Source organism: Leptodactylus fuscus, chromosome 5, assembly GCF_031893055.1.
Source record: "Leptodactylus fuscus isolate aLepFus1 chromosome 5, aLepFus1.hap2, whole genome shotgun sequence".
NCBI lineage: Eukaryota > Metazoa > Chordata > Amphibia > Anura > Leptodactylidae > Leptodactylus > Leptodactylus fuscus.
Window position 1 is genome coordinate 219065647 of NC_134269.1, and position 26080 is coordinate 219091726.

The 26080-nt window shown below is 49.8% G+C and overlaps 2 protein-coding genes across 3 annotated transcripts; both read left to right on the forward strand.

Moving 5' to 3' along the window:
* The first annotated feature begins 126 nt into the window (after positions 1 to 126).
* Positions 127 to 14716, forward strand: LOC142204147 (calnexin-like). 2 transcript variants are annotated; one of them, XM_075275428.1, is made up of 16 exons: positions 127 to 209; positions 2276 to 2323; positions 8900 to 9127; positions 9264 to 9337; positions 9412 to 9470; positions 9632 to 9773; positions 10035 to 10116; positions 10516 to 10708; positions 10889 to 11078; positions 11310 to 11423; positions 11892 to 12048; positions 12218 to 12433; positions 12594 to 12713; positions 13641 to 13794; positions 14247 to 14335; positions 14564 to 14716. In XM_075275428.1, the coding sequence occupies exons 3-16, from the start codon at positions 8903 to 8905 to the stop codon at positions 14615 to 14617; spliced, it is 1869 nt and encodes a 622-aa protein (XP_075131529.1). In that variant the 5' UTR covers positions 127 to 209; positions 2276 to 2323; positions 8900 to 8902; the 3' UTR covers positions 14618 to 14716. The 2 variants fall into 2 exon arrangements, with proteins under 2 accessions (XP_075131529.1, XP_075131530.1); XM_075275429.1 differs by lacking the exon at positions 2276 to 2323.
* An 8635-nt stretch (positions 14717 to 23351) lies between these two features.
* Positions 23352 to 25641, forward strand: LOC142205132 (E3 ubiquitin/ISG15 ligase TRIM25-like). The gene is made up of 2 exons (XM_075276492.1): positions 23352 to 24771; positions 24980 to 25641. Exons 1-2 carry the CDS (start codon positions 23394 to 23396, stop codon positions 25609 to 25611), a joined length of 2010 nt encoding a protein of 669 aa, XP_075132593.1. The 5' UTR covers positions 23352 to 23393; the 3' UTR covers positions 25612 to 25641.
* Positions 25642 to 26080: the final 439 nt, after the last annotated feature.

Below are 26080 nucleotides of genomic sequence, written 5' to 3' on the forward strand. Positions count from 1 at the left end.
CTCCTTGGCCCCGCCTTGATGCCGTCGGGTAACCAATAGCGTAGTGAGCGCTAGGCGTGGGCAGTGTGGGGTTGTCGGGGAGGCGTGTCCTCGCTTTTAGCGCGTGGCTCCTCCCCCTCTGCTTCACTCCCGGCAGGACACGTGACAGAGCGGTTGGTGCAGCAGCGGCAGCGGCGGCTGGAGGAGGAGGGGAGACCCGAGCACCGGCGGTGAGTCAGCGCGGACCGGCCATGGCGGCGGAGCCTGAGGCGCCTCAGTCAGGGGGACACAGCGCGGCCTGGCAGAGCCGTCACACTAGGCCGCACAGCCATGGCTGCCCATTCATCCCCACACACTGCGGCCCCGGGCCGAGAGCCGAGGGAAACTGCAGTGTGTGAATAGAGGCTTAGCGGAGCCGCATCATGTGACCGGAATAGTCACCGAGACACTGGATGTCATACATGGGATGTGTGTGTGTATACAGTATATATGTAGTGTGTGTATAGCTATATACAGTGTGTATAATATGTGTATATATGTAATGTAATATGTGTATATATGTAATGTGTGTGTGTGTGTATACAGTGTATGTGATGTGTGTATAATATGTGTATATATGTAATGTGTGTGTGTATACAGTGTATGTGATATGTGTATGTGACGTGTATATGTAATGTAATATGTGTATATATGTAATGTGTGTGTGTGTGTATACAGTGTATGTGATGTGTGTATAATATGTGTATATATGTAATGTGTGTGTGTGTATACAGTGTATGTGATATGTGTGTGTGTATGTGACGTGTATATGTAATGTAATATGTGTATAATGTAGTGTGTGTATAGCTATATACAGTGTATGTGACATGTATATGGGTGTATGTATATATCTATACTATATACAATATATGTAATGTGTATATATCTAGAATATATATATACAGACACTTCTTCCTTACACATTATATATATATATATACACGGCTCCTCGCTGACTGTCTATAAGGAGCGACCATTACCGGTCAAACTGGTTGTTCATATAATTTAGTTATATGGAGTATCCCTTTAATAGACGGGGCTATGCATCCATAAGCCCCGCCCTCTTGTTACTATTACACTAATAGCTGCCGTATACATGGACATGTTTCATCATAGGACATAGTGCCGGGTGTTGTCACCTGTGTCAGACGTGTGCTGCGCTCCTGCTCATGGTAAAGGGATAGTCCGGACGTTATACTGGATGGCCTGACAACCGGGCACCCCATAGATCAGCTGTATGCGGGGTCTGCACAGTGCCGTACACTTGTATACCGGCTGCTCTCTGCATTCACGTGAATAAGGTCATGTGACCAGTGATCATGACATCACATGACCAGTGAATGGAAGCGGTGCTCAGGGATCGCCCCCGCATCAAACAGCTGATCCATGGTGGTCCTGAATGTTGGGCCCCCCTAGGAATTCAATTGATGACCTATCCCAAAGAGATAAATTCATAGCAAACCTCTTTACACCCCGGGGTGAGTGTCTGATCATGGGGGGGGGGGGGGTAGGACCTCCTTACTCTTATTGGTGTACGCAGGGTTCCGGGGCTCAGGCAGTGCGGGGGTGACTTTATTGGGGTCGCTCTCACTAAGTCCATACCACCCTCGGACACTGTGCTGGGGAGGGCAGAGTCTTGGTCATGTGAGTGTAGCCCTAGTGCCCCGTCCTTATTTTTGTGATTCTGCCCCTGATAGTGTATTGGGGGGGGGGGGCTTTCCCATATACCTCCTTGTCTGCTGCACGTGTATCCTGTATACAGCGGCGTGCTGTGTATGTTCCCAGTTATCTGCACACATGGTTCCCCCCGCCCACATGGCGCGCTCCGCTCCCCGCCCCCTGCTGACTCATTCCCCATTCAAAGATACCCGCGCGAAGTCCTCAGTCCGGGGCTGTGTGGGCCGGAGCCTGCGGGTGATATAACCTGCCTATAGTGTATATATATAGTATATAGCCGCCTCGCTATTACCAGTAGCCCCAGCCTCGTACATAGGAATTACCAGTTATGTTCCCGATTTCTCCAGTGGAATGGGATGGAATAGCTGGAGGGCAACTGGTTGGCAAAATCTGCCTTATGTAGGGGAGGGGGGTATTGGGGTGCTCTCTGGCGCCCTCTCCTTAAGATGAGCTGAACCTCTCACATCCTGGACCGCCAGTGATGAGATCTGCAGTCGGGCGGGGACAGACATTTGGTCATTTTGGATCCATTCCTGTAGACTGATTTTATTTCCGCTGAAGTTGCGTTTTTTTGTTGCAGATTTTGCTGCAGTTTTTTGTGCCGCAGCCAGGAGAGGACTGAGCAGCAGTGAGTATACGTGTAACATTCCTATATACCCCCCGTTCCATTTGTAGCCCTTCCTCACTTGGGTTCAAAAAATCTGCAGCAAAATCTGCAACAACAAAAATGTGGGTCCTAAGGCCGAGGCCCAGCGTTGTGGATTTTGCTGCAGTTATTGAGCAGAAGGCAGAAGTGCGGCCATTTTTATTTCTCATTTAAAATCTGCAACGAAATGCAAGGCCTTAGAGAGGAACGTTCATGTCCCCCTGATTATACGGTTTTATATATACCGCTAGAACACAGACAGGGCGCTGAATTCAGTGCATTGTCTGTTGTCCCCGGTCTGTGGAGATATTGGTGCTGTTAATTTCATCACTGATATCTCCCCACGGTCAGATGGGGGGGCCTTACAGCTCAGTGTCCCCTCTGATAGTACACGGCTATGGAAGAGTACTGTCAGGTGGGTTGGTCCTCACAGCGATGGCCCCGCCTTCTGACAGTGGGGAGATATTGGTGCCGAAATTAACTGCCCCGATATCTCCAGCACAGGGCCCCAAACCAGGAAAGGTGAATTCAGCGCCCTGCCGACTCTCTAGCCGTATATAATACCGCACAGGATCTGCATCCTAAAAGCAGCTTCTCCTTGCGGTGCGCCCCGGCTATAAGACGACCAAGTAACTGCTCGGGGACATCTTATTGGATAACTCGGCCTTGTGGGATTCCTCTTAGACACTTAGTGATAACCTGACATCTGGGTGTTGGCATTGGGGGAGTCCCTGCACAGGCATTGGGGTGTCCCTGCACAAGCATTGGGGAGTCCCTGCACAGACATTGGGGTGTCCCTGCACAAGCATTGGGGAGTCCCTGCACAGGCATTGGGGTGTCCCTGCACAAGCATTGGGGTGTCCCTGCACAGGCATTGGGGTGTCCCTGCACAGGCATTGGGGTGTCCCTGCACAGGCATTGGGGTGTCCCTGCACAAGCATTGGGGTGTCCCTGCACAGGCATTGGGGAGTCCCTGCACAGACATTGGGGTGTCCCTGCACAAGCATTGGGGGAGTCCCTGCACAGACATTGGGGTGTCCCTGCACAAGCATTGGGGTGTCCCTGCACAAGCATTGGGGTGTCCCTGCACAGGCTTTGGGGTGTCCCTGCACAGGCTTTGGGGAGTCCCTGCACAGACATTGGGGAGTCCCTGCACAGGATCCGTGTACAATCCATGCTGACTCTTACTGTTTCGTTTGACAAGGACAATGGTAACGCCCAGTTGTCAGTTCAGTCTTATTAGTTCTGGGTTACATGGGGATTCTTCTCCACCGAAAACACATTTTTTATATTAAAACCCCTATATTTTTGTGGGGGGGGGGGAGCACAGTGTGAACTCGTCCTCACAGACCTCGGCTATCTGTATCCTGGGATGTGCGATTATCCGTCAGTCACCACCTGGACACTCGACTACGTGCCGGGATCCGCTTTCACATCGAAGCTTTTCCAGGCGCTTTCCTGTAATCCTATTAGTAGTAGGACGAAGATAATGGTCCAGGAAACTTTACTGTCACTTGTGGGGTTTTTTTTCTTTGCAAGTGGTGTCAGTGTAATGGTGTCTGTCAGTGACGTGTGGGGGGGGGGGCACGAGGTTATTACTAATCTTCTATTTCCAAGGTCAAAAGGCTGCAGAGCTCCATATACAGCGCGCTTATCAGTAACTTTACATTCAGACATGTGAGATGGTATGGCAGCAGAGCACAACAGCGTGCGCAACCCCCACAGCAGCACGCATGGCCCTACAGCAGCGTGCACAGCCCTATAGCATCATGTATAACCGTACAGCAGCGTGCACAGCCCTATAGCATCATGTATAACCCTACAGCAGCGTGCACAGCCCTATAGCATCATGTATAACCCTACAGCAGCGTGCACAGCTCCTATAGCATCATGTATAACCCTACAGCAGCGTGCACAGCCCTATAGCAGCATGTATAACCCTACAGCAGCGTGCACAGCCCCTACAGCAGCATGTATAACCCTACAGCAGCGTGCACAGCTCCTATAGCATCATGTATAACCCTACAGCAGCGTGCACAGCCCCTACAGCAGCATGTATAACCCTACAGCAGCGTGCACAGCCCTATAGCATTATGTATAACCGTACAGCAGCGTGCACAGCCCTATAGCAGCATGTATAACCGTACAGCAGCGTGCACAGCCCTATAGCAGCATGTATAACCCTACAGTAGCATGCACAGCTCCTATAGCATCATGTATAACCCTATAGCAGCGTGCACAGCCCTATAGCATCATGTATAACCGTACAGCAGCGTGCACAGCCCTATAGCAGCATGTATAACCGTACAGCAGCGTGCACAGCTCCTATAGCATCATGTATAACCCTATAGCAGCGTGCACAGCCCTATAGCATCATGTATAACCGTACAGCAGCGTGCACAGCCCTATAGCAGCATGTATAACCGTACAGCAGCGTGCACAGCTCCTATAGCATCATGTATAACCGTACAGCAGCGTGCACAGCCCTACAGCAGCATGTATAACCCTACAGTAGCGTGCACAGCCCTATAGCATCATGTATAACCCTATAGCAGCGTGCACAGCCCTATAGCAGCATGTATAACCCTACAGCAGCGTGCACAGCTCCTATAGCATCATGTATAACCCTACAGCAGCGTGCACAGCTCCTATAGCATCATGTATAACCCTACAGCAGCGTGCACAGCCCTATAGCAGCATGTATAACCCTACAGTAGCGTGCACAGCCCTATAGCATCATGTATAACCCTACAGCAGCGTGCACAGCCCTATAGCATCATGTATAACCCTATAGCAGCGTGCACAGCCCTATAGCAGCATGTATAACCCTACAGCAGCGTGCACAGCCCTATAGCAGCATGTATAACCCTACAGTAGCGTGTACAGCACAAGGAAATCCTAAGCCTTATAGTATCGGACGTTTCCTTTCTAAGGGTGCATGCACACTGAGTAACGCCGGGCGTGTATGAGAGCCGTACACGCCGGCGTTACAGCAGGGCTGCCGAACACTTCCCATTCACTTCAATGGGAGCGCTCGTAAACGCCGCTGTTACGAGCGCTCCCATTGAAGTGAATGGGAAGTGTTCGGCAGTCTGCCGTAATGCCGGCGTGTACGGCTCTCATACACGCCCGGCGTTACTCAGTGTGCATGCACCCTTAGAGTGCGTTCACATTTGCATCAGATACTTCATCGCAGCTGAAATCACCAAACAAAGAGTCCTGCACACGTGTTTTTTTCGGTTGCTGGTTTTGGTTTTACTATGATGTACCCCATTATAGTCAGAGGGCTCTGCCTTAGGAGTCCACCTGTCCGTTGTTCTGATCCTCCTCTCATCATGAATACAGGAGTCATAAATAACACCAGGGTCGCACTATCGTTCGGGGTTCACTTCCTTTGGGTTTGCTTGCGGCCCCAAAAAATGGAAAACCCCTATGAGCTTAAAAAGCGCTTTATATGCAGAACCCCACCAACCCCACAGACTATAATGGGGTCCGCCTGGATTCTTCCTAAAAACAAGACTATTCGTCCTGCCGATTTCAAGCGGGATGTAGGACGGAGTCTTGTACGGACTCAAACGCTAGTGTGAACCAAGTGTTAGTCCGCCGGGTTTGTGACAGCCGCTCTTATAGGAAAGCTTCTCCTTGTAAGGCTGGACTCACACTTGTGTTGGGGTTCCCATAGGAGACTCCGCCTAAAATCAGCAGAGAAGAGGGGGGGGGGGTATAAGACAATCACGACCAGGCAGACCCTATTATACTCTATAGGATTCCCAGGGTTCTGAATGTAACCGCTCTTCACGAGGACACGGCCACTGTAGGATGGAGACCTCGTGTAATACGCCGCCCTTATATAGGTCAATATATTTCTGGCTGATCTGCTTCACAGATGACCTTTCACCCCGGGGGGGGGGGGGGGGGGGCGATTGATCCAAAAGTAATCGAAAGTCGGCTCAATTCGTTAATGGGAACTTGCTGACTTTGATTATTTCCGTCTCATCCTGTCTGACACCGCCATGTATAGGATCTGTCTCTGTCTGAACGCTCTCCTATCTGGATTGCCGGTACGTGACTAACACTTTTGTAATGTTTTTGGTCCACCATGTCTCCCCACAAGGCCGCACACCTCTGGGGTACGTTCACACTAAGGGATTCATCCCGCCACCACCAAATATCACTTCTGAACCTTCCAAGATGGGACCGTTTCTGCCAGAGCTCCTGTAGTCGCCGACCTGCCATCTTTAGGTCCTGATATCCAAGTACAGACACTGATTGAGGTTGCTCGGATCAGTCCCCCCCCCCATACTAATGTAGAGTAACACACAATACTATATACATAGTCTTACCTACTTCTGACTCGCTGCTGGAGATATAGCTGGCGGGATGTTAGTCATACACAGTGAGCTCCTCTCTTTTTCTATATCTGGGATATTTTTAGCTGCATCATAACCTGTATCAGGAGTTCAGTGTCCCTGCATCTATTACATTGTGTTAGTTTTGGGCTTTTTCTCTTCTGGCAGAATACCAGTAATAAATCCAGTAATAGTAGTAATGGATGTAAAATGTGCTGCAGCCATAATGGGGCTATTAGCAGCAGAAGAATGGCTAGGGCCCCATGTATGAAGGTGTATATGGCCAGAGAACAGAGCGCCCTGTCAGACCAAGCTCATATGTCATATTTTGATGGAAACCAAGGAGCCCTTTATGTTCTGCCCCCATTGGTCGGGTGCCAGCTATAGCTGCCTCTGGGCTTTCTCTACTAGACAACAGAATTGTTCTTTGTGGCCTTACATAGATTGCGGCTCCGCTAGGATCTGCCGTGTCCCCCCAGGCTTCGTTCTCGTGCTCAGGCCCTTAATACGGCACTGTACAGGTTCTGATCTGTATAGGTGCCGCGGAAGACCCGGTTACTCCAATCAATGCTGTTATGTTTAGTATGTAATATACTATTTAGTCTCTGTACTGTCAGGAGGGCGGAGTCAGGCAGAAGCAGACAAGGGGGTGTGGCTGAGTTCTGCTCTGATTGGAGCTCTGAATCACACACCCCTGCCTGACACCACAGAGCTGAAATAGCACATCAGACACAAAACTACCTGCACCTGTTACTCAGGAATAGAGGGGGCGAAAGACAAAATTGCAACCGTGCTGGAATCAATGGAGTGGTGTATAGTAACAGGTTTGTTCTTGACTGTGACATGGATGACCTATAGGTCATCGTTCATATATCATCAATATCAAAATTGCACCCCCATCAATCAACTTTCCTAAAGAGGCCGATGACATCACACTCACTGGTCACGTGACCTAATGATAGGTTATCAATATCCTAGTCCTGGAAACCCCCTTTAAGGACCATCTATATACACACAGAAGGCGCTCGACTTGGCGTCGGTCACTTTGGCTGTGAGTCGCTGCAGGTGGAGCCCTGTATAGCCGCCATTCCTGGGGGAAATTGATCTGTAACGTCTCAGTCCTGAGATTTGCAGCTTTATTGTGTCCAGATGACAGATCTGAGAGCTCAAACAATGGCTGATAGCAGGACGCGGTCTCTGTAGTCCCCAGACGGTTAAATATTAACTTATGAATCCATTAAGGGTATCTCCTGTCCGGGGAGTGTCTGCCAAGTGCTGGGCAAGCAGGGCGAGGACTCCCGATGTGTGCGGGGTTAGTGCTTGTAGGCAGCTGGCCGTGCAACCTTACAGCCGGCCGTGCAACCTTACAGCCAGCCGTGCAACCTTACAGCCGGCCGTGCAACCTTACAGCCGGCCGTGCAACCTTACAGCCGGCCGTGCAACCTTACAGCCGGCCGTGCAACCTTACAGCCGGCCGTGCAACCTTACAGCCGGCCGTGCAACCTTACAGCCGGCCGTGCAACCTTACAGCCGGCCGTGCAACCTTACAGCCGGCCGTGCAACCTTACAGCCGGCCGTGCAACCTTACAGCCGGCCGTGCAACCTTACAGCCGGCCGTGCAACCTTACAGCCGGCCGTGCAACCTTACAGCCGGCCGTGCAACCTTACAGCCGGCCGTGCAACCTTACAGCCGGCCGTGCAACCTTACAGCCGGCCGTGCAACCTTACAGCCGGCCGTGCAACCTTACAGCCGGCCGTGCAACCTTACAGCCGGCCGTGCAACCTTACAGCCGGCCGTGCAACCTTACAGCCGGCCGTGCAACCTTACAGCCGACCGTGCAAGCCTGAAGCTGGCCGTGCAACCCTGAAGCTGGCCGTGCAACCCTGAAGCCGGCCGTGCAACCCTGAAGCTGGCCGTGCACCTTCAATAGCTGACACCAGAATGCCAGGTTTCCTGACAGCGATTCCTTCCAGCTGGTCTTCTAGGACTTCATGGCTGGAGCTGCAAATTTTAAAAGGGTTTTTGAAGGCATCGCAGTGCGTGTGGTGTTGTATTTGCAGTATGAGCGTCTGACACGCGTGTACTCACCGTCACATGTCCGTCTTTCCCTTGCTATGGTGCCATCCAGTCTATTAGGGCAGACATAATGTGAACTTGTTTCTATTTGGGGGTTGAGTTCAGTTTGTGATTGTTTCTTTTCCTCTTTAGATAATGGAGCTGAAAGGGCTTTTGTGTTTGACCTTCTTGGTTCTCGGCGCTGTGATGACAAACGCCCATGATGGGCATCATCATGGCGACCACCACCACCATCATCACGATCACCACCATGATCACGACCACGATGACGCGCTAGATATAGAAGACGACATGGACGACCTCCTTGACGATACCGAAGAGCCAAAACCGGAAACCAGCGCTCCGGCTCCTGCACCAAAGGTGTGTACAGGGCTCAGGCCTAATATTGTTCCCGTACATGAGGACAATATGAAATGCGTCTAAGTTTAGGAAAGATTTGCCGATTGATTGGATGTCTTGCGGCTTGTGAATCTCTCATTGCTCATTTCTCTTCTAGGTAACTTACAAGGCGCCGGTCCCCATCGGTGACGTCTACGTGGCAGAGTCATTTGACAAGGGAACTTTGGATGGGTAAGAAGTGACTTTGTCTTCTGGTTTGTGTTGTCCCACCGACAGATTGACTGACTGCTCCCCTCTCCCTATAGGTGGGTCCTTTCCAAGGCCAAGAAGGACGACACCGACGATGAGATCGCTAAATATGACGGTAGGTGCGACTTACACGGACCGAGCCTTGTCCACTTCACATGATACGGAGGGCTCATGTGTTTATAATGTGTGTGTGTGTGTATATATTTGCTGTATTACACTGTGCGGTATACAGACGCCGCCTTCACTGCTGACTTTTCCTGTATTTCTTTTCCTCAGGCAAGTGGGAAGTGGCCGAGATGAAAGAGTCTAAACTCCCCGGGGATAAAGGCCTGGTCCTGTCCTCACGTGCCAAACATCACGCCATTGCCATCAAGCTGAAGAAGCCCTTTGTCTTCGATAAGAAGCCTTTGGTTGTGCAGTAAGTCCCGCGCAGCTCCTCCTGCCCCCTGCAGGGGCCGTTATACTAAAGACCACGTCATGTTGAGTCCGCCTTGGGTTTAATGATGACTTGTACGGATTAGACTTGACACTCTGTCTCCTCCGTCCCTCAGCTCAGTCAGGGCGGGATCTCTGCAGGTTTGGGATTTGCACGTTGGTGGTTTGGAGACCCCCAAACCGGTCTCTATGATTTTTTAGGATTCTGTGCATTATTATAGCATGCATTATTTTTGTTTTTAAGGTATGAAGTGAATTTTCAGAGCGGAATAGAATGTGGCGGCGCCTACGTGAAGCTGCTGTCCAAGACCTCGGATCAGAGCCTGGTAAGTCTCTCCTGGGGAGCGGTCGCACATAGGAGGGGTCTTCGGGCAAGTATATTTTTTATTTCAAAAAAATGCTCCTTATCTCACACCCCCGCACGGCTCCTGGTTTGGCGTTTCCCGTGTCACCTGCCAGTCTTGACGTCTTGATCTCGACATCGGATATGTCTACTGGACCAGTTACAGCTGTTGGGTCACCATCTCGGTGTCTAGTGGTCTTTCTTGATCTTCTGCCCACACGTGAACACGGCGGCCATTTATTTATTGCCTGGCGGCCGGCCTCATGTGCGGGCCAAGACTCAATTCTGGTGGAGGGGTGACTACCCCGTGTGCGTTTCGTTGCAGAGGAGTTTTATGTGAATAAGTCTGACCTAACCGCGTCTTATTCCCTGTACGACTTAGGATCACTTCCAGGATAAGACGCCGTACACCATCATGTTTGGTCCTGACAAGTGCGGCGAGGATTACAAGCTGCACTTCATCTTCCGTCACAAAAACCCCAAGACTGGAGAGTATGAGGAGAAGCACGCCAAGAGGCCCGACGCAGACCTCAAATCCTTCTTCTCCGATAAGAAAACCCATCTCTACACCCTGAGTGAGTTCTCACCTTCTAGAAGGATCTTAGTGTAGGTCAGAGCATTCCCTTCTGAGTGATGCTGACCCCATACACATGGCCGGGTGTGCGCCCGACTCATTGTCATCCGACTGCATTCTGTGATCCATTCAGACCCTTTCTGTACGGTAGACCCTGACTCCAATCTTCTGTTCCCCGCAGTTTTGAACCCCGACAACACTTTCGAGATCCTGGTGGACCAGACGGTGGTAAACAGCGGCAGCCTCCTCAATGATGTCAACCCCCCCGTCAATCCACCCAACGAAATCGAGGATCCCGACGACAGGAAACCCGAAGACTGGGACGAGAGGCCAAAAATCCCCGATCCCGATGCTGTGAAACCCGATGACTGGTGAGTGACCACAGAGGTTTTACCCATTGAGACAAGTTTTGTCAAAAGTTGGCCCCGGGGCCATTCCGAGTTACGCCACTGCCGTCTATTGTAATATTACACTTCCCATTAGTCAGCCTGACGTCACGAGTTAGGCCTCACCGCTTTTCTTGAGCAAGTTGTTAGTGGTGCACGACATGGGGGACAGATTTTTTTTGGCACAACTTTTCACTGTTGTGTTCATTGGTCCAGGGATGAAGATGCTCCTGCAAAGATCCCAGATGACAGCGCTGTGAAACCCGACGGCTGGCTGGATGATGAGCCCGAGTACATCGCTGACCCCGATGCTGAGAAGCCTGAGGACTGGTATGTGTCATGGCGCTTTAAGGGTTATTGAGATTATTTCGGGTTCCCCTGGAGCAGGGGTAGGGAACGTACGGCTCTCCAGCTGTTGCAAAACTACAACTCCCAGCATGCATACTTGCTCTGCTGTTCTTGGAACTCCCATGGAAGGGAATGGAGCATGATGGGAGTTGTAGTTTCACAGCAGCTGGAGAGCCGAAGGTTCCCCACCCCTGCCCTGGAGGGTTAGCATGGTCGCCGCTGCTCGATTCCTTCTCTATGGGGACGCCAGAGATCGCCCGGTACAATGTTCAGCTGACTCTGGCGGTCTCTGGGACTATGGTGCATGCACAACCTGCAAGGTACAAGGAGGGGTAGAGGGGGCCAACTGGGCAATGGCTCGGGGCCTTACCCGCTCCAATGCAAAGTCTGCTCAGATCTGGTGATGTGTTTTATGAATAGAAATCAACGTATCCCTGTATCATATTCTAGGGATGAAGATATGGATGGCGAGTGGGAAGCACCACAGGTAGCAAACCCCAAATGTGCCTCCGCCCCCGGATGTGGAGCCTGGCAGAGACCAACGATCGACAACCCCAACTACAAAGGAAAATGGAAGGCGCCGATGATCGATAACCCCAATTATCAGGTTTGATATGTTAATGTCTAATCTCTCTCTGCCCCCGGGCAGGAATACACATGGCTCCCTGCTCGTCAGAGCCGCCTGTTTTCACTTTTGCTCCCTTTTTCGGTCTCCAATCTTCAGGACTCTTCGATCTTTGCCAATTGGTGATCGATCTTTTCCATTTTCATTGCAGGGCATCTGGAAACCCCGCAAAATCCCCAATCCAGATTTCTTTGAAGACCTGGAACCCTTCAAGATGACTCCATTCTTCGCCATGGGGCTGGAGTTGTGGTCCATGACCTCCGATATTTTCTTTGACAACTTTATCATCTGTTCGGACAGAGCTGTGGCTGAGCAATGGGGAACGGACGGCTGGGGCCTGAAGAAGGCCGCCGATGGCGCTGCGGAGGTACGGGAATCCTAAGACGTGTGTAGTGAACCCTATTCACTTTGGAGCTGATACACGATGTATCACATGATAGAACTATTAGGATACACAAACGATGTGTCAGACGGGTTATATTGTATGTACATAGATGGTTGGTTAAATTTTTTTCCTTTCCTTTTAGCCCAGCGTTGTCGGGCAGATGATGGCCGCCGCCGAGGAGAGGCCGTGGCTGTGGATCGTCTACATCCTGACCGTGGCCCTTCCGGTCTTCCTGGTCATTCTGTTCTGCTGTTCAGGCAAGGTAAGTGTCTAATAGTGATCCGCTAGCTCCTTCTATGTAATCCATTAACCAGTTTTAACACTAAGTGTGGGGGGGGGGGGGTTTCACGATACTGGATTGGAGTCAGAATCCGCCTTGAGATCAATGGGAGACGGTATCTGATGTTTTCAGGTTGCATAAAATATAATTGTCCTAGTGAGATTCCACCTGAGAACAAGCAGGAACAATCTCCTACATGTGAACACCTCCTAAGTGTTAGGCTGAGACCCCACGTTGCAGAAAAGAGGCTTTTTTTTGTTGCAGATTTTGCTGCGGTTTTTATGTAAAGGAATGGGACATATAAAAGAAACTCGTGTCGTTTTCCCTTCTGTCTAATCCTCTCGTGGCTCAAAACACCGCAGCAAAATCTGCAACAAAAAAAAGGAACAATTCCACAACGTGAGGCCTCAGCCTTAAAGGGATCAGGATAGGTCATGAGACAATGACACGATCATCTGTCAGCAGGAGCCATGGTGCCGGAAGTAGCCTAGTGTACAGAACTGGGATTATGCGGCTCCTTGCACTGCGTACTTGAGTGGGGACTGAGCTACACGAAGCCCTGATGGCCATTACATTGTAGGTAGAGCTCTTCTATTTGTACTACTCCAGGCACCGCAGCTCCTGCTCTCAGTTGATCATTGGTCATGCTTGGTGTCGAGTCTGATCTCATACTGATTCATCCTAAAGCCTGGAAAACGTTTCCCTAAAGAATTATCAATGGCCTGCAGTTAAAAGTAAAATCAAATCATCTCTGACTACTGGACATGATATCTGGGCCCGGGCGACTGATGGTGGGGGAGGGGGTCGCACTGTCATGTATCTGACCTGACTGGACACCATCTAATGTATAGGTTGTTCCTGTGTATGACCTTCAGCCGCTAACTTTTGGGTTTGTTTTCTTTTGGGCAGAAGCAGACCCCCGATGCGAGTCACAAAAAGACCGATGCCCCTCAGCCTGATGTAAAGGAAGAGGAGGAGGAGGAAGAAGAGGAAAAAGAGGCAAACAAAGAAGGTGAAGAAGAGCCCGAAGAGGAGGCTTCAGAGGAGCCAAGTGAAGAGCCGGGTAAGATTGAAGAAGGAATGTTTCCGGCTGTTTCTGTCTGTTACAGGACGTGATGTATTTTTTAACGATGCTATTTAGTGAGCCAGGTCATGTAGTCGGAGCAGTAAAAGATTATCTGAGAGTAAGATATTGATGAACTTAATTCCAGAATAGATTATCAATATGTGATCGGCGGGTCCAGCACCCTACGGCCTTCAGACCATTGCTTCGGCTTTTTCACCGCTCTCCAAGCACAGCGCTCTACTTTTATTATGGCTGTGCTCGGTATTGCAGTTGAGCCGCACACATTTTGTGACAACTGAACACGATGTGACTGGTTTGTGCTGCTGAAGTGACACCACGGCTGATCTGTGGGGGGCCCGGGTGTCGGACCACCATACTGCTGGAGTTACTCCAGCTCGGTGTCCTGAGTAGTTTCCATTCCAATTCTTTGACTCTTCCTTCTTTTTTAGCACCTCAAAAAGGGGTCGGAGATGCCGGAGCCGGAAGCAATGAAGAGGAGGAGGAGGAAGAGGATCAAGAAAAGGAAAGCAAATCTCAGGTGAGGCGTGTGTGAAGGGGGTTTTGTAACTGAGATGTAACAAACAATATGGGGCATTTAAAGGGGGTTTACTAGTCTGTAAAAATTATTGGGGTAAAGGTTTCGGGTGCGACGTGGACAGATACATTAGTTATTCCTTCAGAATCCGTATCGAGTGTCTTGGGCTTTTCCTCATTGACCTATATGACAAGGTCCTCGGCTTACTTTCGTTTCCTGGTTTTCTTGCAGGAGGACGATATAATGAGAAGATCCCCAAGAAATCGAAAATCTAGACGGGATTAAATCTATTTAGGAAACCAATCCACCAACGAACTTGAATTATTTGGCAAATTTAATATAAATGCTTGCAGTTTCTACAGAGTCGCAACAACAACCACAAAACCGACCACCGCCCCGGATCTCCATCTACCGAAGCCACAAGATCCGACGCCCGCGAGTCTACGGCCGAGAACTGAAGCGTGGCCAAGCCAGTCCACGATTTGTGTGTCTAACCTTAGTTGACCTCTCTGTGGGGGATATTGCAGTGTCTGATAAACTAACCGTACCGATCCTGTGATTTTTTTTTTTTTTGAAAGGTCTTTTTGAGAGAGAAGAACATTATAGTATTGCCAAAATCTTCCAGACGTCAGTGTGATAAAACGTATTAACCCTAGAAAAAAAAACAAAAAAAATATCTTGGAAACCGGTAGGAAATTGTTAGCCATTAAAGCCGAGGTTCTTTCCTTTTTTTTTTAAGAGCTTGTTCGGTCCTCTGCCCACTTACCTTAGGACTCTCTTCCCTTCAGCCGTCGGCAGCTTTTGTTTCGCTCCTCCCGTCTTTATGAAGGGGACTCCCTAAAAATGCAGTACATGCTTATTGGGTTCTAGGAGGCATGTTTCGACCCCCCCCGATTCCATGCATGCTACCTTTGGGTTCTGTCAAGCCGCTTGCACTGTCTGATAAAAGTTGGCCTTATGGACCAAAAAAAAAAGCCACAAACCCCGTAAAGTTGTGTTTAAACAGGTTCCAGATCTCCTCCCTCTTCTGTGTGTGAGCGCCTATGTACATATAAATATATACATCCAGTATATCATCTGCTTCGTGTGCTTTCTTAGTTCTGTGTCCTGCGCTTAGGACCTTCATCAGGTTCTTTCTTAGTTCTGTGCCCTGGTGTTAGGACCTTCTTCAGATTCTTTCTTAGTTCTGTGCCCTGGTATTAGGACCTTCATCAGGTTCCTTACTAGTCCTGCGGTTAGGACCTTCATCAGGTTCTTAGTCCTATGTCCTGGTGTTAGGACCTTCATCAGGTTCTTTCTTAGTTCTATGTCCTGGTGCTAGGACCTTCATCAGGTTCTTTCTCAGTTCTGTGTCCTAGTGTTAGGACCTTCATCAGGTTATTTCTTAGTTCTATGTCCTGGTGTTAGGACCTTCATCAGGTTCTTTCTCAGTTCTGTGTCCTGGTGTTAGGACCTTCATCAGGTTCTTTCTTAGTCCTATGTCCTGGTGTTAGGACCTTCATCAGGTTCCTTATTAGTCCTGCGGTTAGGACCTTCATCAGGTTCTTTCTTAGTTCTGTGTCCTGGTTCTGTGCCCTGGTGTTAGGACCTTCATCAGGTTCTTTCTTAGTTATATGTCCTGATGTTAGGACCTTCATCAGGTTCTTTCTTAGTTATATGTCCTAGTGTTAGGACCTTCATCAGGTTCTTTCTTCATCCTATATCCTGGTGTTAGGACCTTCATCAGGTTCTTTCTTAGTCCTATGTCCTGGTGTTAGGACCTTCATCAGGTTCCTTATTAGTCCTGCGGTTAGGACCTTCATCAGGTTCTTTCTCAGTTCTGTGTCCTGGTGTTAGGACCTTCATCAGGTTCTTTTATAGTACAGGTTCAAAAAAATCACCTTAAAACCTAAAAATAGAGGATTATATTATATATGATTAGGGTTTGAGCTTTGTTTGGTGTAGTCTGGCCCGCCCCCTTACTGCTGTAAAGCCAATGAGTGGGCGGGGCCAGACTACGTTGTCAGATTACAGCTGAAATTTTTTCCATTTTTTTCCAGCTGATTTACGAAGAACCTTTTCCCGCTCAGACAAACCAGAACTAACGTCCTTTATTTTTCGGCTCCTGAGTTTTGTGACCTCGTCTGTTTTACTTGTTACTTGACTTTATTTAACAATAATTGAGCCCATTGTGAGTTGAAGCCGCAACGACCTGCGCCCAGTGTTAGACCGCCATACTGTCGGTCTGTTACCTGCCGGTGACCTGCATAGAGCGGAGTCGGCCATTGTATGGGATGAACCAACATTCAGCCAACTAGAAATTAATTTAAGTAGTCAGATTTTTGGTGAATGTCGGTTCCGCCCACAAAATCTTCTTCCACTGACATGAGTACACTGTTTTTGGGGTTCTAGCCTAAATATCTGCCTACGAGTCTTCAAGCAAACTCCATTTCTGCCGTCTGCTCTTACAGGTTACAGCAGCTTTGGTATGGTATAGGTTAACACGACATTGTGTCCCCCCGCCCCCACTGCACAATGGTTCCCGTAGTTTAGTTTTTGAGATCTGACGTCTTGTGATCTGAACACCTTTCGTTGGCCGCGGCCGCAGAGGGAAACCTTTAACCCTGTTGTAACTTAGCAGATATTTAGGATAGACCTTGCTCGCAGTCAGAATTGCTGTAACCATGTGAAGTTTTTGCGTTTTGTTTTGTGCTTGGTTATGTTTTTTTTCTTCTGTTTTTGTTTTTTTCCTCACTTGCTCTTGTTGCAGTTGCATCATAAGTTATATTGTTGATGTAGGGATTCAGAGACTGAACACAAAATAAAGCTTTTATAAAAAAAAACAAAAAACACCTCATTACGACTTCATGAATGTTGACTAATGTATGAATCCGATTGGAATCTGTAAAGCTTTATTCAAAAATGTTGTATAGACAAATGGAAAACGGGCGGACAAGGCAATGCTGCCCATAGGGATGAGCTGTGAAGACGGTACGGGCAGGGGACTGTAGCGGCTTCTGGGTAGGGTTGAACGATTGGGATCGGATTGCGATCGAGCAAATATCGGGATCGGCTGGAAAATGATCGGATGTTGGATTTTGAAATCTCAAGATCGGCTCAACCCTAAAAGTGACTTCCCATAGAGAAGCATTGACATGGGTTGAGCGATCGGGATCGGAAAAGATCAGATCCTGATTGGCGATCGAGCAAATTTCGCGATCTGGATTGGCTGGAAAATGATCGGAAATCCAGATTTGAAAATCGATCCTGAAATCTCAAGATCGGCTCAATCCTAGTCCTGGGCACTCCCCGGATAGGCCCCAGCTCGTGACTACAGTCTGACAGGAGGTACCTGGGCATCCCTTGCACACGGTCTGTTTGTACTGGGGACGCCTCATCTATATCCGCTGCTATGCAGGAGCTCAGTCGTGTGGTCAGAGATATCTCTCTGCAGATCTCGGGACATCTCCTTCCACCACAGTCGTCGCCCTCTTCTAGCCTGATGTCCTTTTCCCAAACCAGCATGTCTCCATGTGTCACCCAGCTTTCCCAGTATCCTGATTGACAAGTATACCTTGTTTTGTTTCAATAGATCGCCTCTTACTGGAACTTGACCTTTTGGCCATTCAGTACTGTAAAAAGCTGAGTGGAAACCCTGGTGGAGCTGTGTTGGTTTACATTCAGCTCTCCTAGTGTCCTGAATGACAAATCTGCCTTTGTTATAAGTAGGTGCATGCCCTATCACTGTATAACTAGGTCTCTTTACCATTCAGGACTCTAGAAAAGCTGTGTCTGGGGTTTTCATATAAAAGCCTTGTTATACAGTTAGAAATGATTTATTGATGCTGTTCAGGACTCCAGAAAAGCTGGATGACAAAAAGTAGTCTCAGTAACTACTCCACAGTGCTGTCACCCAGCTTTACTAGAGTCCTGAATGGCAAAATGGTAGATTGATAATGTGATAATGCATAACAAGGCAGATTTTCCATTCAATACTCCAGAAAAGCTGTGTGAACCGGGTGATAAGACACCTACTGCTTGCAGGTTCCCAGCAGCTCAGGATTAATAGCAGGGGTGGAGCGGGGGAGGAGAGATTGGGGACCGGCCGTATGCTCCAACAATTCAGCTTCCAGATTTTACAAAAAAAAAAAATCCAGTTCTGGACAGTCTGAGCTCTCCGCTGCACCCGGAACATTCCCTGGAGCCACAGTAATCCACATGTGCTATAGCAGAATTCAGTGCTGGGGCCGCCAATACCGTCACCCTGATGAATTACCGCTATATCCCATCAAATGTTGTGCTGTTACCATGTGACCAGTCATGTGACTATACTAATAGATGAGAGCAATGGCAGCCCCAGCACTGAGTACGGCTATATTTCATCATATATTGTGCTGTTACCATGTGACCAGTCATGTGACTTTACTAATAGATGAGAGTAGTGGCGGCCCCAGCACTGAGTACGGCTATAGCACACCGTGTATGTATGATACAGACCCCAGAATATAATGTTACCCGTATTTGTTGCAATTCACCCTACACATACTCTTTCCACAGGCCCGTGGCCTTACTTAATGACCCCCACTCCTGCTCATGGCCACCTCTGCTTCCCCTTCTTCCTTCCAGGGAGCCCCAGCGACATAATATGAGACACATGGGCACCCCTGATGGGCAGAAAGAAAGATTATGAATGATAATCTGTTTTCCCTTAGCCCAAACAGCAGCACAACTGGGGTATTCCTGCCCCTAATGAGCTGTTAGGTAATTAAAAATTCCACCTGTCCTAACAGCTTTTGACCCCTATAAGACATGCTCCTCCCTTGTGTTAGTAACAAGTATGATATACAGAGAGCAATTTATGCCAAGAGCTACACACACATACACAAAATCTGTACAATAGCACCTCTTAGGGAGGGAGCCTTGTGCTGCTGTTTGGGCTAAGGGAAAACAGATTATCATTCATAATCTTTCTTTCCCCCTACGCCCAACAGCAGCACAACTGGGGATTTAGCAAGTATTATCTCCCCTATGGCGGGACCTCCTGGCAGGCTGATGCCAAGACGGAGTGCCCAAATGCTGTAGCATCGGCCGTACGCCAGTCCAATCTGTAGTGTTTGGCAAAAGTCAGCTGTGAGCTCCATGAGGCTGCAGCACATATCTGCTCTAGAGAGAGGAACCGTGTCTCTGCCCATGATGTCGCCACTGCTCGGGTGGCATGGGCTCGTAGGAAATCTGGAACAGGAAGATTCTGAGCCCGTAGGGAACAGCTAATGGCTTCTCTGATCCATCTAGACAGGGTTACCTTTGATGCTTTAGCGCTTCTATTGTGGCCAAACACATTGACCAGAAGATTCTCTGATCTTTGGAACGGTGCTGTACGGTCTAGGTAGATACGTAGTGCTCTTACCAGATCCAGTGTGTGTAGCTTCTCCTCCTGCTCAGTGGCAGGCGAGGGAAAGAAAGCCGGTAGGGTGATCACTTGGTTGGTGTTCTGAAGTGTTGGTACCTTTGGCAAAAATCCCGGAACGAACCTTAGCTGTACTCTGTCAGGGAAGAAGGTTATGAAAGGTTCGGAGGCCGCTAGGGCCTGCAATTCGCCAACCCTCTTGGCGGAGGTTATTGCCAGCAGGAAAGTCACCTTAAATGACAGGTACTTCCAGTCCACTTCAGATAATGGTTCGAAGGGGGGCGCACATAGCCCTTGTAGAACCGCGGCCAGGTCCCACCTGGGGACAGGGGGCCGTACCTGGGGGCGGAGCCTGGCAGCCCCCCTAAGGAACTGTTTGACAAGAGGATCTTGTGATAACCGTGTCTCCAGGAGAGCAGATAGAGCTGACACTTGAACCTTGAGGGTGGCAGGTGCTAGTCCTCTCTCCAGGCCGTTCTGTAAGAACTCTAGGACTGCATCTCTGTCTGGATCGCGGTGGCTGCCTGTACACCAATCTCGGAATATCCGGGCGATCCTTTGGTAGCTCTGATTGGTTGCCTCTGCTCTTGAATGGGCTAAGGTACTTAGCACTCCCTGGGACAATCCTCTGTCTGCGCGTATGGCGCGGTTAGCCTCCAGGCAATGAGGTTGAATCAATTTCTCCAGATGAAGTTGTTTGGGGCCCTGAAGAGGGCGGGTTCTTACCATCTTCTCTGGCGGCTGGGCAACAAAATTAATTTTATAGCCTTCCTGGATCGTCTGGATGACCCAGGGGTCCCAAATATTCTGGCGCCAGGCATCCACATAGTGGGAAAGACGGCCGCCCACCCCGGGGGCGAGGAGAGGGGAGGTAGGGTGGAAGGATTAGAAGGAGGTGCCCTTACGTTTACGAGAGGAGCCCCGACCTCTACCTCTGCCGGATCGTCGCTGGCCTCTAGTTCCTCTTCTGGAGGTGCCTCTTCCTCAAAAGGAGGGACTCCGACCTTCAAGGGGCTGTGGCAAATTCTTGCCTTTGGAGTCGGCCAGAGATTCCATAATCCAGTCGAGCTCCCTCCCGAACAGCCGTCCCGGCTCAAAGGGGAGACCACACAGGCTATTCTTGGAGGTGAGGTCAGTCTTCCAGGGCTTCAGCCACAAGGGCCGGCGAGCAGCAGTAGCCAGTGCCATAGATCTGGCGGCCAGACGGGTCTGAAAATGGGTCACCTCCGTCAAATGATCCACCAGCAGAGAGATGTCCGACATTGTTGCCAGGAGGTCATCTCGATCCACTCCGGAATCTATGTCCTTGGCAAGTGACGAGAGCTCTGCCCGCAGACCAGTGGCCACCTCGTTCGCAACCATGCCCAGGGAGGCCTGGGCCGAGGAGGCCGAATAGACTCGTCTCAGTGATCCTTCCACCCGACGATCCATCGGATCCTTGAGACTCGACCCGTCCTCTGTCGGGAGGACAGTGCGCCTTGACAGCTTCGCCACAGCGACGTCAACCTTCGGCGGAGGACCCCACGCCTTTAGCTGACCCACAGGGACCGGGAATAAGGTCTTAAATCGCTTGGATGGCGCAAAGGGTTTTTCCGGGTGCCTCCATTCGCTCTCCATCAGGCGAAGCATTTCCGAGGATGGTCTGAAGGTACGAGACCTTCGACTTGGGCCTTCACCACCTTCCCGGTCTCTGATCCTAAGTGTCTTGAACACCCTGGACATCTTCTCTAAGGGGAAGATCTCCTTTTCCTCCTCAGAATCGGATGATGACTCCACGTCCCTAAGGCGCAGGTTCTCCAGGGGCGGAAGGGACAACTCGCAGTCCAGCCGTGGTCTCTTGGCTGAGGACTTCATCCTTTTCATGGAGTCCTGGATGAAGCCCTTCACCCAGGATACCATCTCCCGCATGGGGGTTGCCTCAGAAGGGGGGGCTCTACATCCTGGACAAAAACAAAACTGGGAGTCGTCAGGCAGTGGGACTCTGCAGGTAGCGCATGAAAAATGTTTCCTCTTTGCCACGGCCTTCCTCCGAGGAGGAACAGTAGAGGAGGAAGAAGAAGACATTCTGAGAAGGAACAAAGAAAAAGAATACTAACAACCTTTGCCCTCCCATAGTGGGAATCGCTACCACCCCTTCCCCCTGGCCGCCTCCCCCAAACCTGAATCAACGGATCTGCTTTCTAGGACAAATTGACCAAGGAGCTTCTCTAGTTGAGGTGCCAGTAACCGGAGCAACAGGCACTGAAAGATGGTTTTGGAGGGGATATATAGGCCAGGGGGCGGGACTAAAAAAGGCCACGCCCCTTCCTTTTTTGGGGGGCAAAGGCAAAAACTCACAGAGGGGGGCCCCTCAATACTGACAGGATCCCTAGAAACTGGAGGGGGCCCCCCCCTCAGGAACCCCAGCATCCGCTCGTCTCCAGGGGGTTTCGTTCGCCCGCATACCGCGCATGCGTGGCGGACGAGTAGGGCGGCGGACCCGGGGAACCAAAAAAAAAAAACGGTTCCCAGGAGAAAGGGTCCTAGCTGTGCAGGGGCGGGGGAGGAAGCAGCAGAGGCTCAGAAGAGCAAAAAGAAAGGAAAAATATAGCAAAGTCTTCTGCTTGTCAGGTAAGAAGGAGGGGGGAGAGAGACTAGCAGACCCCTATGAGAGGTCAGAACCCCTGCTCCCCCTACCACCTGTCCTGTCCCACAGGACAGAAAAAAAAACGAGGGAGGAGCAGGTCTTCCGGCCTCTTATAGGGGTCAAAAGCTGTTAGGTAATTAAAAATTCCACCTGTCCTAACAGCTCATTAGGGGCAGGAATACCCCAGTTGTGCTGCTGTTGGGCGTAGGGGGAAAGGGAAGCGGAGGTGGCCATAAGCAGGAGTGGGGATCAGCACATAAACAGGGCCCGTTACCTCCAGGAAATAATGGCCTATGAAATAAAGAAAGCATCAGAAGCCCACCAGCTCCTCTAAGATCGCCAGCCCTATAGCAGTCACTATGGCGGTACTTATGCCACTGTTTACCCCTTACCTAGAACATAATGTTAGTTTTTGGGGATGGTCGGCTGGTCTGCCATCTGTATTGGTTGGGCAGTAGGTGGCTGTGCCTTGCTGTTGTCCTGGGGGTGGCCTCTCAGAAGTTTTGGCATCTTTTAGGCCTGCACAGATTGTATTGAGAGTCTTAGAGCAAAGCAGCAAAGCTCCGGTTATTTCTGTATGATGTTTGTTTCTTCCCCTTCCCAACATTCTCCTATAATTGTGGTCATCGGAATACTGATCTGCCCCCGCTATTCCAGGTGTTCCCCATGGCCTGGATCTTATAGACTTTGTTCACATCCTTATTGTGTGTATCCTTCTGACTCTTTTTTTATGTTTTAATAGTTTTGAAAAGTCAATAAAACAATTTACAAAAATCTAAATGAATTGAGGCAGTATATAGAACCGACCATGGCGACACGAGTGACTGTTACATGTAAAGGGTTTCCACTCGGGGATTCCGTTCGCCATTCTGCTTTAATAATCCGTCTTGTGCACAATGGCATTGAGACTGGCATGTCTGTTATACCAGGAGTCTTATAACCTCTCAGTGACAATCTCGGCCTCGCCCCGTGTGATAAATCAGAATCGCACCCACTGATCTTTGAGCCTTACAAATTCTAACTTTCACTTCTTCCTTCTGTTGTCAGCGATGGCGTCTGCTGGTCTTGAGAAGGAGCTGGAATGTTCCATCTGTCTGAGCCTTTATACCGATCCTGTAACCCTGAGATGTGGACACAACTTCTGCCGGGTCTGTATCGATCAGCACCTGAATACACAGGAGGGGTCCGGAGCTTATTCCTGTCCTGAATGTAGAGAAGAGTTTCAGGAACGTCCTGAACTGAAGAAGAACATAACTCTGTGTAATGTAGTGGAGAACGTTCAGTCTACTCAGTCACATCAGGAGGAGATCTCGGGGATCCGCTGCACTTACTGTGTGGACTCTCCTGCACCGGCTGTTAGGTCCTGTCTACATTGTGAAGCTTCTCTGTGTGATAAACATCTGAGAGTCCACAGCAAAGGACCAGAACACGTCCTAACTGAGCCCAGCACCGACCTGGAGAAGAGGAAATGTCCTGTCCATAAGAAGGTCCTGGAATATTACTGCACCGAGGACTCTGCTTGTATCTGTGTGTCCTGTAGTCTGGCCGGAGAACATAGAGGACATCGGGTGGAGATGCTGGATGAGGCCTCTGAGAAGAAGAAGAAGAAACTCAAAGACGTTCTCCAGAAACTGACCACAAAGAGAGAGAAGACTGAGGAAAGAGTCCAGAGTCTGGAGGAGCAATGGGGAAAAGCTCAAGAAAAAGCATCTGGAGATGCCAAGAGAGTCACTGCCCTGTTTATAGACCTCAGGAGACGACTGGACCACCTGGAGAAGGAGATCCTGAGTGAGATCTCCAGGCAGGAGCAGCAGCGGTCACTGTCACTGTCCAATGTGATCCATAAACTGGAAATAAAGAAGGACGAGCTGTCCAGGAAGATGCGGCACATTGAGGAGCTGTGTAAGATGTCTGATCCACTGACTGTCTTACAGGATCCAGATACAGGTGACTTGTGTGATCCAGAGGAGGGCGGAGGTGATGAGGACACAGGAGGACACGATGGAGGTGATGAGGACACCGGAGGACACAATGGAGGTGATGAGGACACGGGAGGACATGGTGGAGGTGATGAGGACACAGGAGGACATGGTGGAGGTGATGAGGACACAGGAGGACACGGTGGAGGTGATGAGGACACGGGAGGACATGGTAGAGGTGATGAGGACACGGGAGGACATGGTGGAGGTGATGAGGACACGGGAGGACATGGTAGAGGTGATGAGGACACGGGAGGACACAATGGAGGTGATGAGGACACGGGAGGACATGGTGGAGGTGATGAGGACACAGGAGGACATGGTAGAGGTGATGAGGACACAGGAGGACACGATGGAGGTGATGAGGACACCGGAGGACACAATGGAGGTGATGAGGACACGGGAGGACACGGTGGAGGTGATGAGGACACAGGAGGACATGGTGGAGGTGATGAGGACACGGGAGGACACGGTGGAGGTGATGAGGACACGGGAGGACACGTGGAGGTGATGAGGACACGGGAGGACATGGTGGAGGTGATGAGGACACAGGAGGACATGGTGGAGGTGATGAGGACACGGGAGGACACGGTGGAGGTGATGAGGACACGGTGGAGGTGATGAGGACACTGGAGGACACAATGGAGGTGATGAAGGTGATTGGGGTCTGGAGCTGATCTCGCACACATTACACACAATATTAGATTTCATCAGAGGTGTAAATGTCTCCTTCTATATACAGGATCCGGCAGACATATTACTGGATGTAAACACAGCTCATCACAATCTCCTTATATCAGACAACCTGAAAACTGTGACCTGGACAGATATAAGACAGACGTACCCCGACACACCAGAGAGATTCCAGGACTATCCTCAGGTGATAAGTAGCAGCAGATTTACATCAGGGAGACATTGCTGGGGTGTGGAGATTGGTGACTCAGGGGTATGGAGGGTGGGGGTGTGTTACCCCAGTATAGCCAGGAGGGGGCCTCAGTCATACATTGGAGATAATAAGTCCTGGGGTTTATGTATAGATCAGCTACATGAGGATCACTGTTTACTTCTACATGACAGTAGAGAGATCCAGTTACCTCACCAGATCTCCAGTAATAAATTTGTTATCTATGTGGACTATGAGGCCGGGCAGTTGTCCTTCTACGAGCTGTGTGACCCCATCAAGCACTTATACACCTTCACCGAGCCCCTCAATGCTGCCTTATGGGTACATAATGATTATATAAAGCTATTTGGGGATAGCAGCGATTCTGAGGATTCAGATGCATAGAAAAGAAAATCAACCTAGAGACTGATGACATCATAGGGAACAGAATCGGATGGAGGTGCAGCAGTGGGTGTGGCTACACCTAAGCTCCTCCTTGTATTTCTCCTGTACAGAGCTGTGATTGGTCGCTATCTGCCCTATATTGTGGTCATCGCTGCAGATCACAGACACTTTCCTATTTCTTCATGGGCGGATGAATTGCTGAATATATTCCGTGTAAACTGATGGAAGTTTTCGTTTCTGCCATCCGCGACATCAGTGTGGAGTGAAATCCCAAGATGACGTCACATCTTAGGCTAGTTTTACATCTGCGCCCGGCCCTCCATCTTTCTGGTGGACCCCCATAGCCTATAATGTGGTGTCCGCTGTTTTTGGAGACTCTGGCGCAGATCTGAACTGACTTCAAGCAGAATGTGACAGATTTGTCTAGTGAGCCCCGTCATGTCTACCAGATACAGCTTAGATTTCTTTC

Coding starts and splice junctions, on each gene's coding strand:
- LOC142204147 (XM_075275428.1), top strand. CDS start 8,903: ATGGAGCTGAAAGGGCTTTTGTGTTTGACCTTCTTGGTTCTCGGCGCT. Junction 11,424..11,891: donor GCTGAGAAGCCTGAGGACTG/GTATGTGTCATG, acceptor ATCATATTCTAG/GGATGAAGATATGGATGGCG. Junction 12,434..12,593: donor CCGCCGATGGCGCTGCGGAG/GTACGGGAATCC, acceptor CTTTCCTTTTAG/CCCAGCGTTGTCGGGCAGAT.
- LOC142205132 (XM_075276492.1), top strand. CDS start 23,394: ATGGCGTCTGCTGGTCTTGAGAAGGAGCTGGAATGTTCCATCTGTCTG. Junction 24,772..24,979: donor CACAGGAGGACATGGTGGAG/GTGATGAGGACA, acceptor GAGGTGATGAAG/GTGATTGGGGTCTGGAGCTG.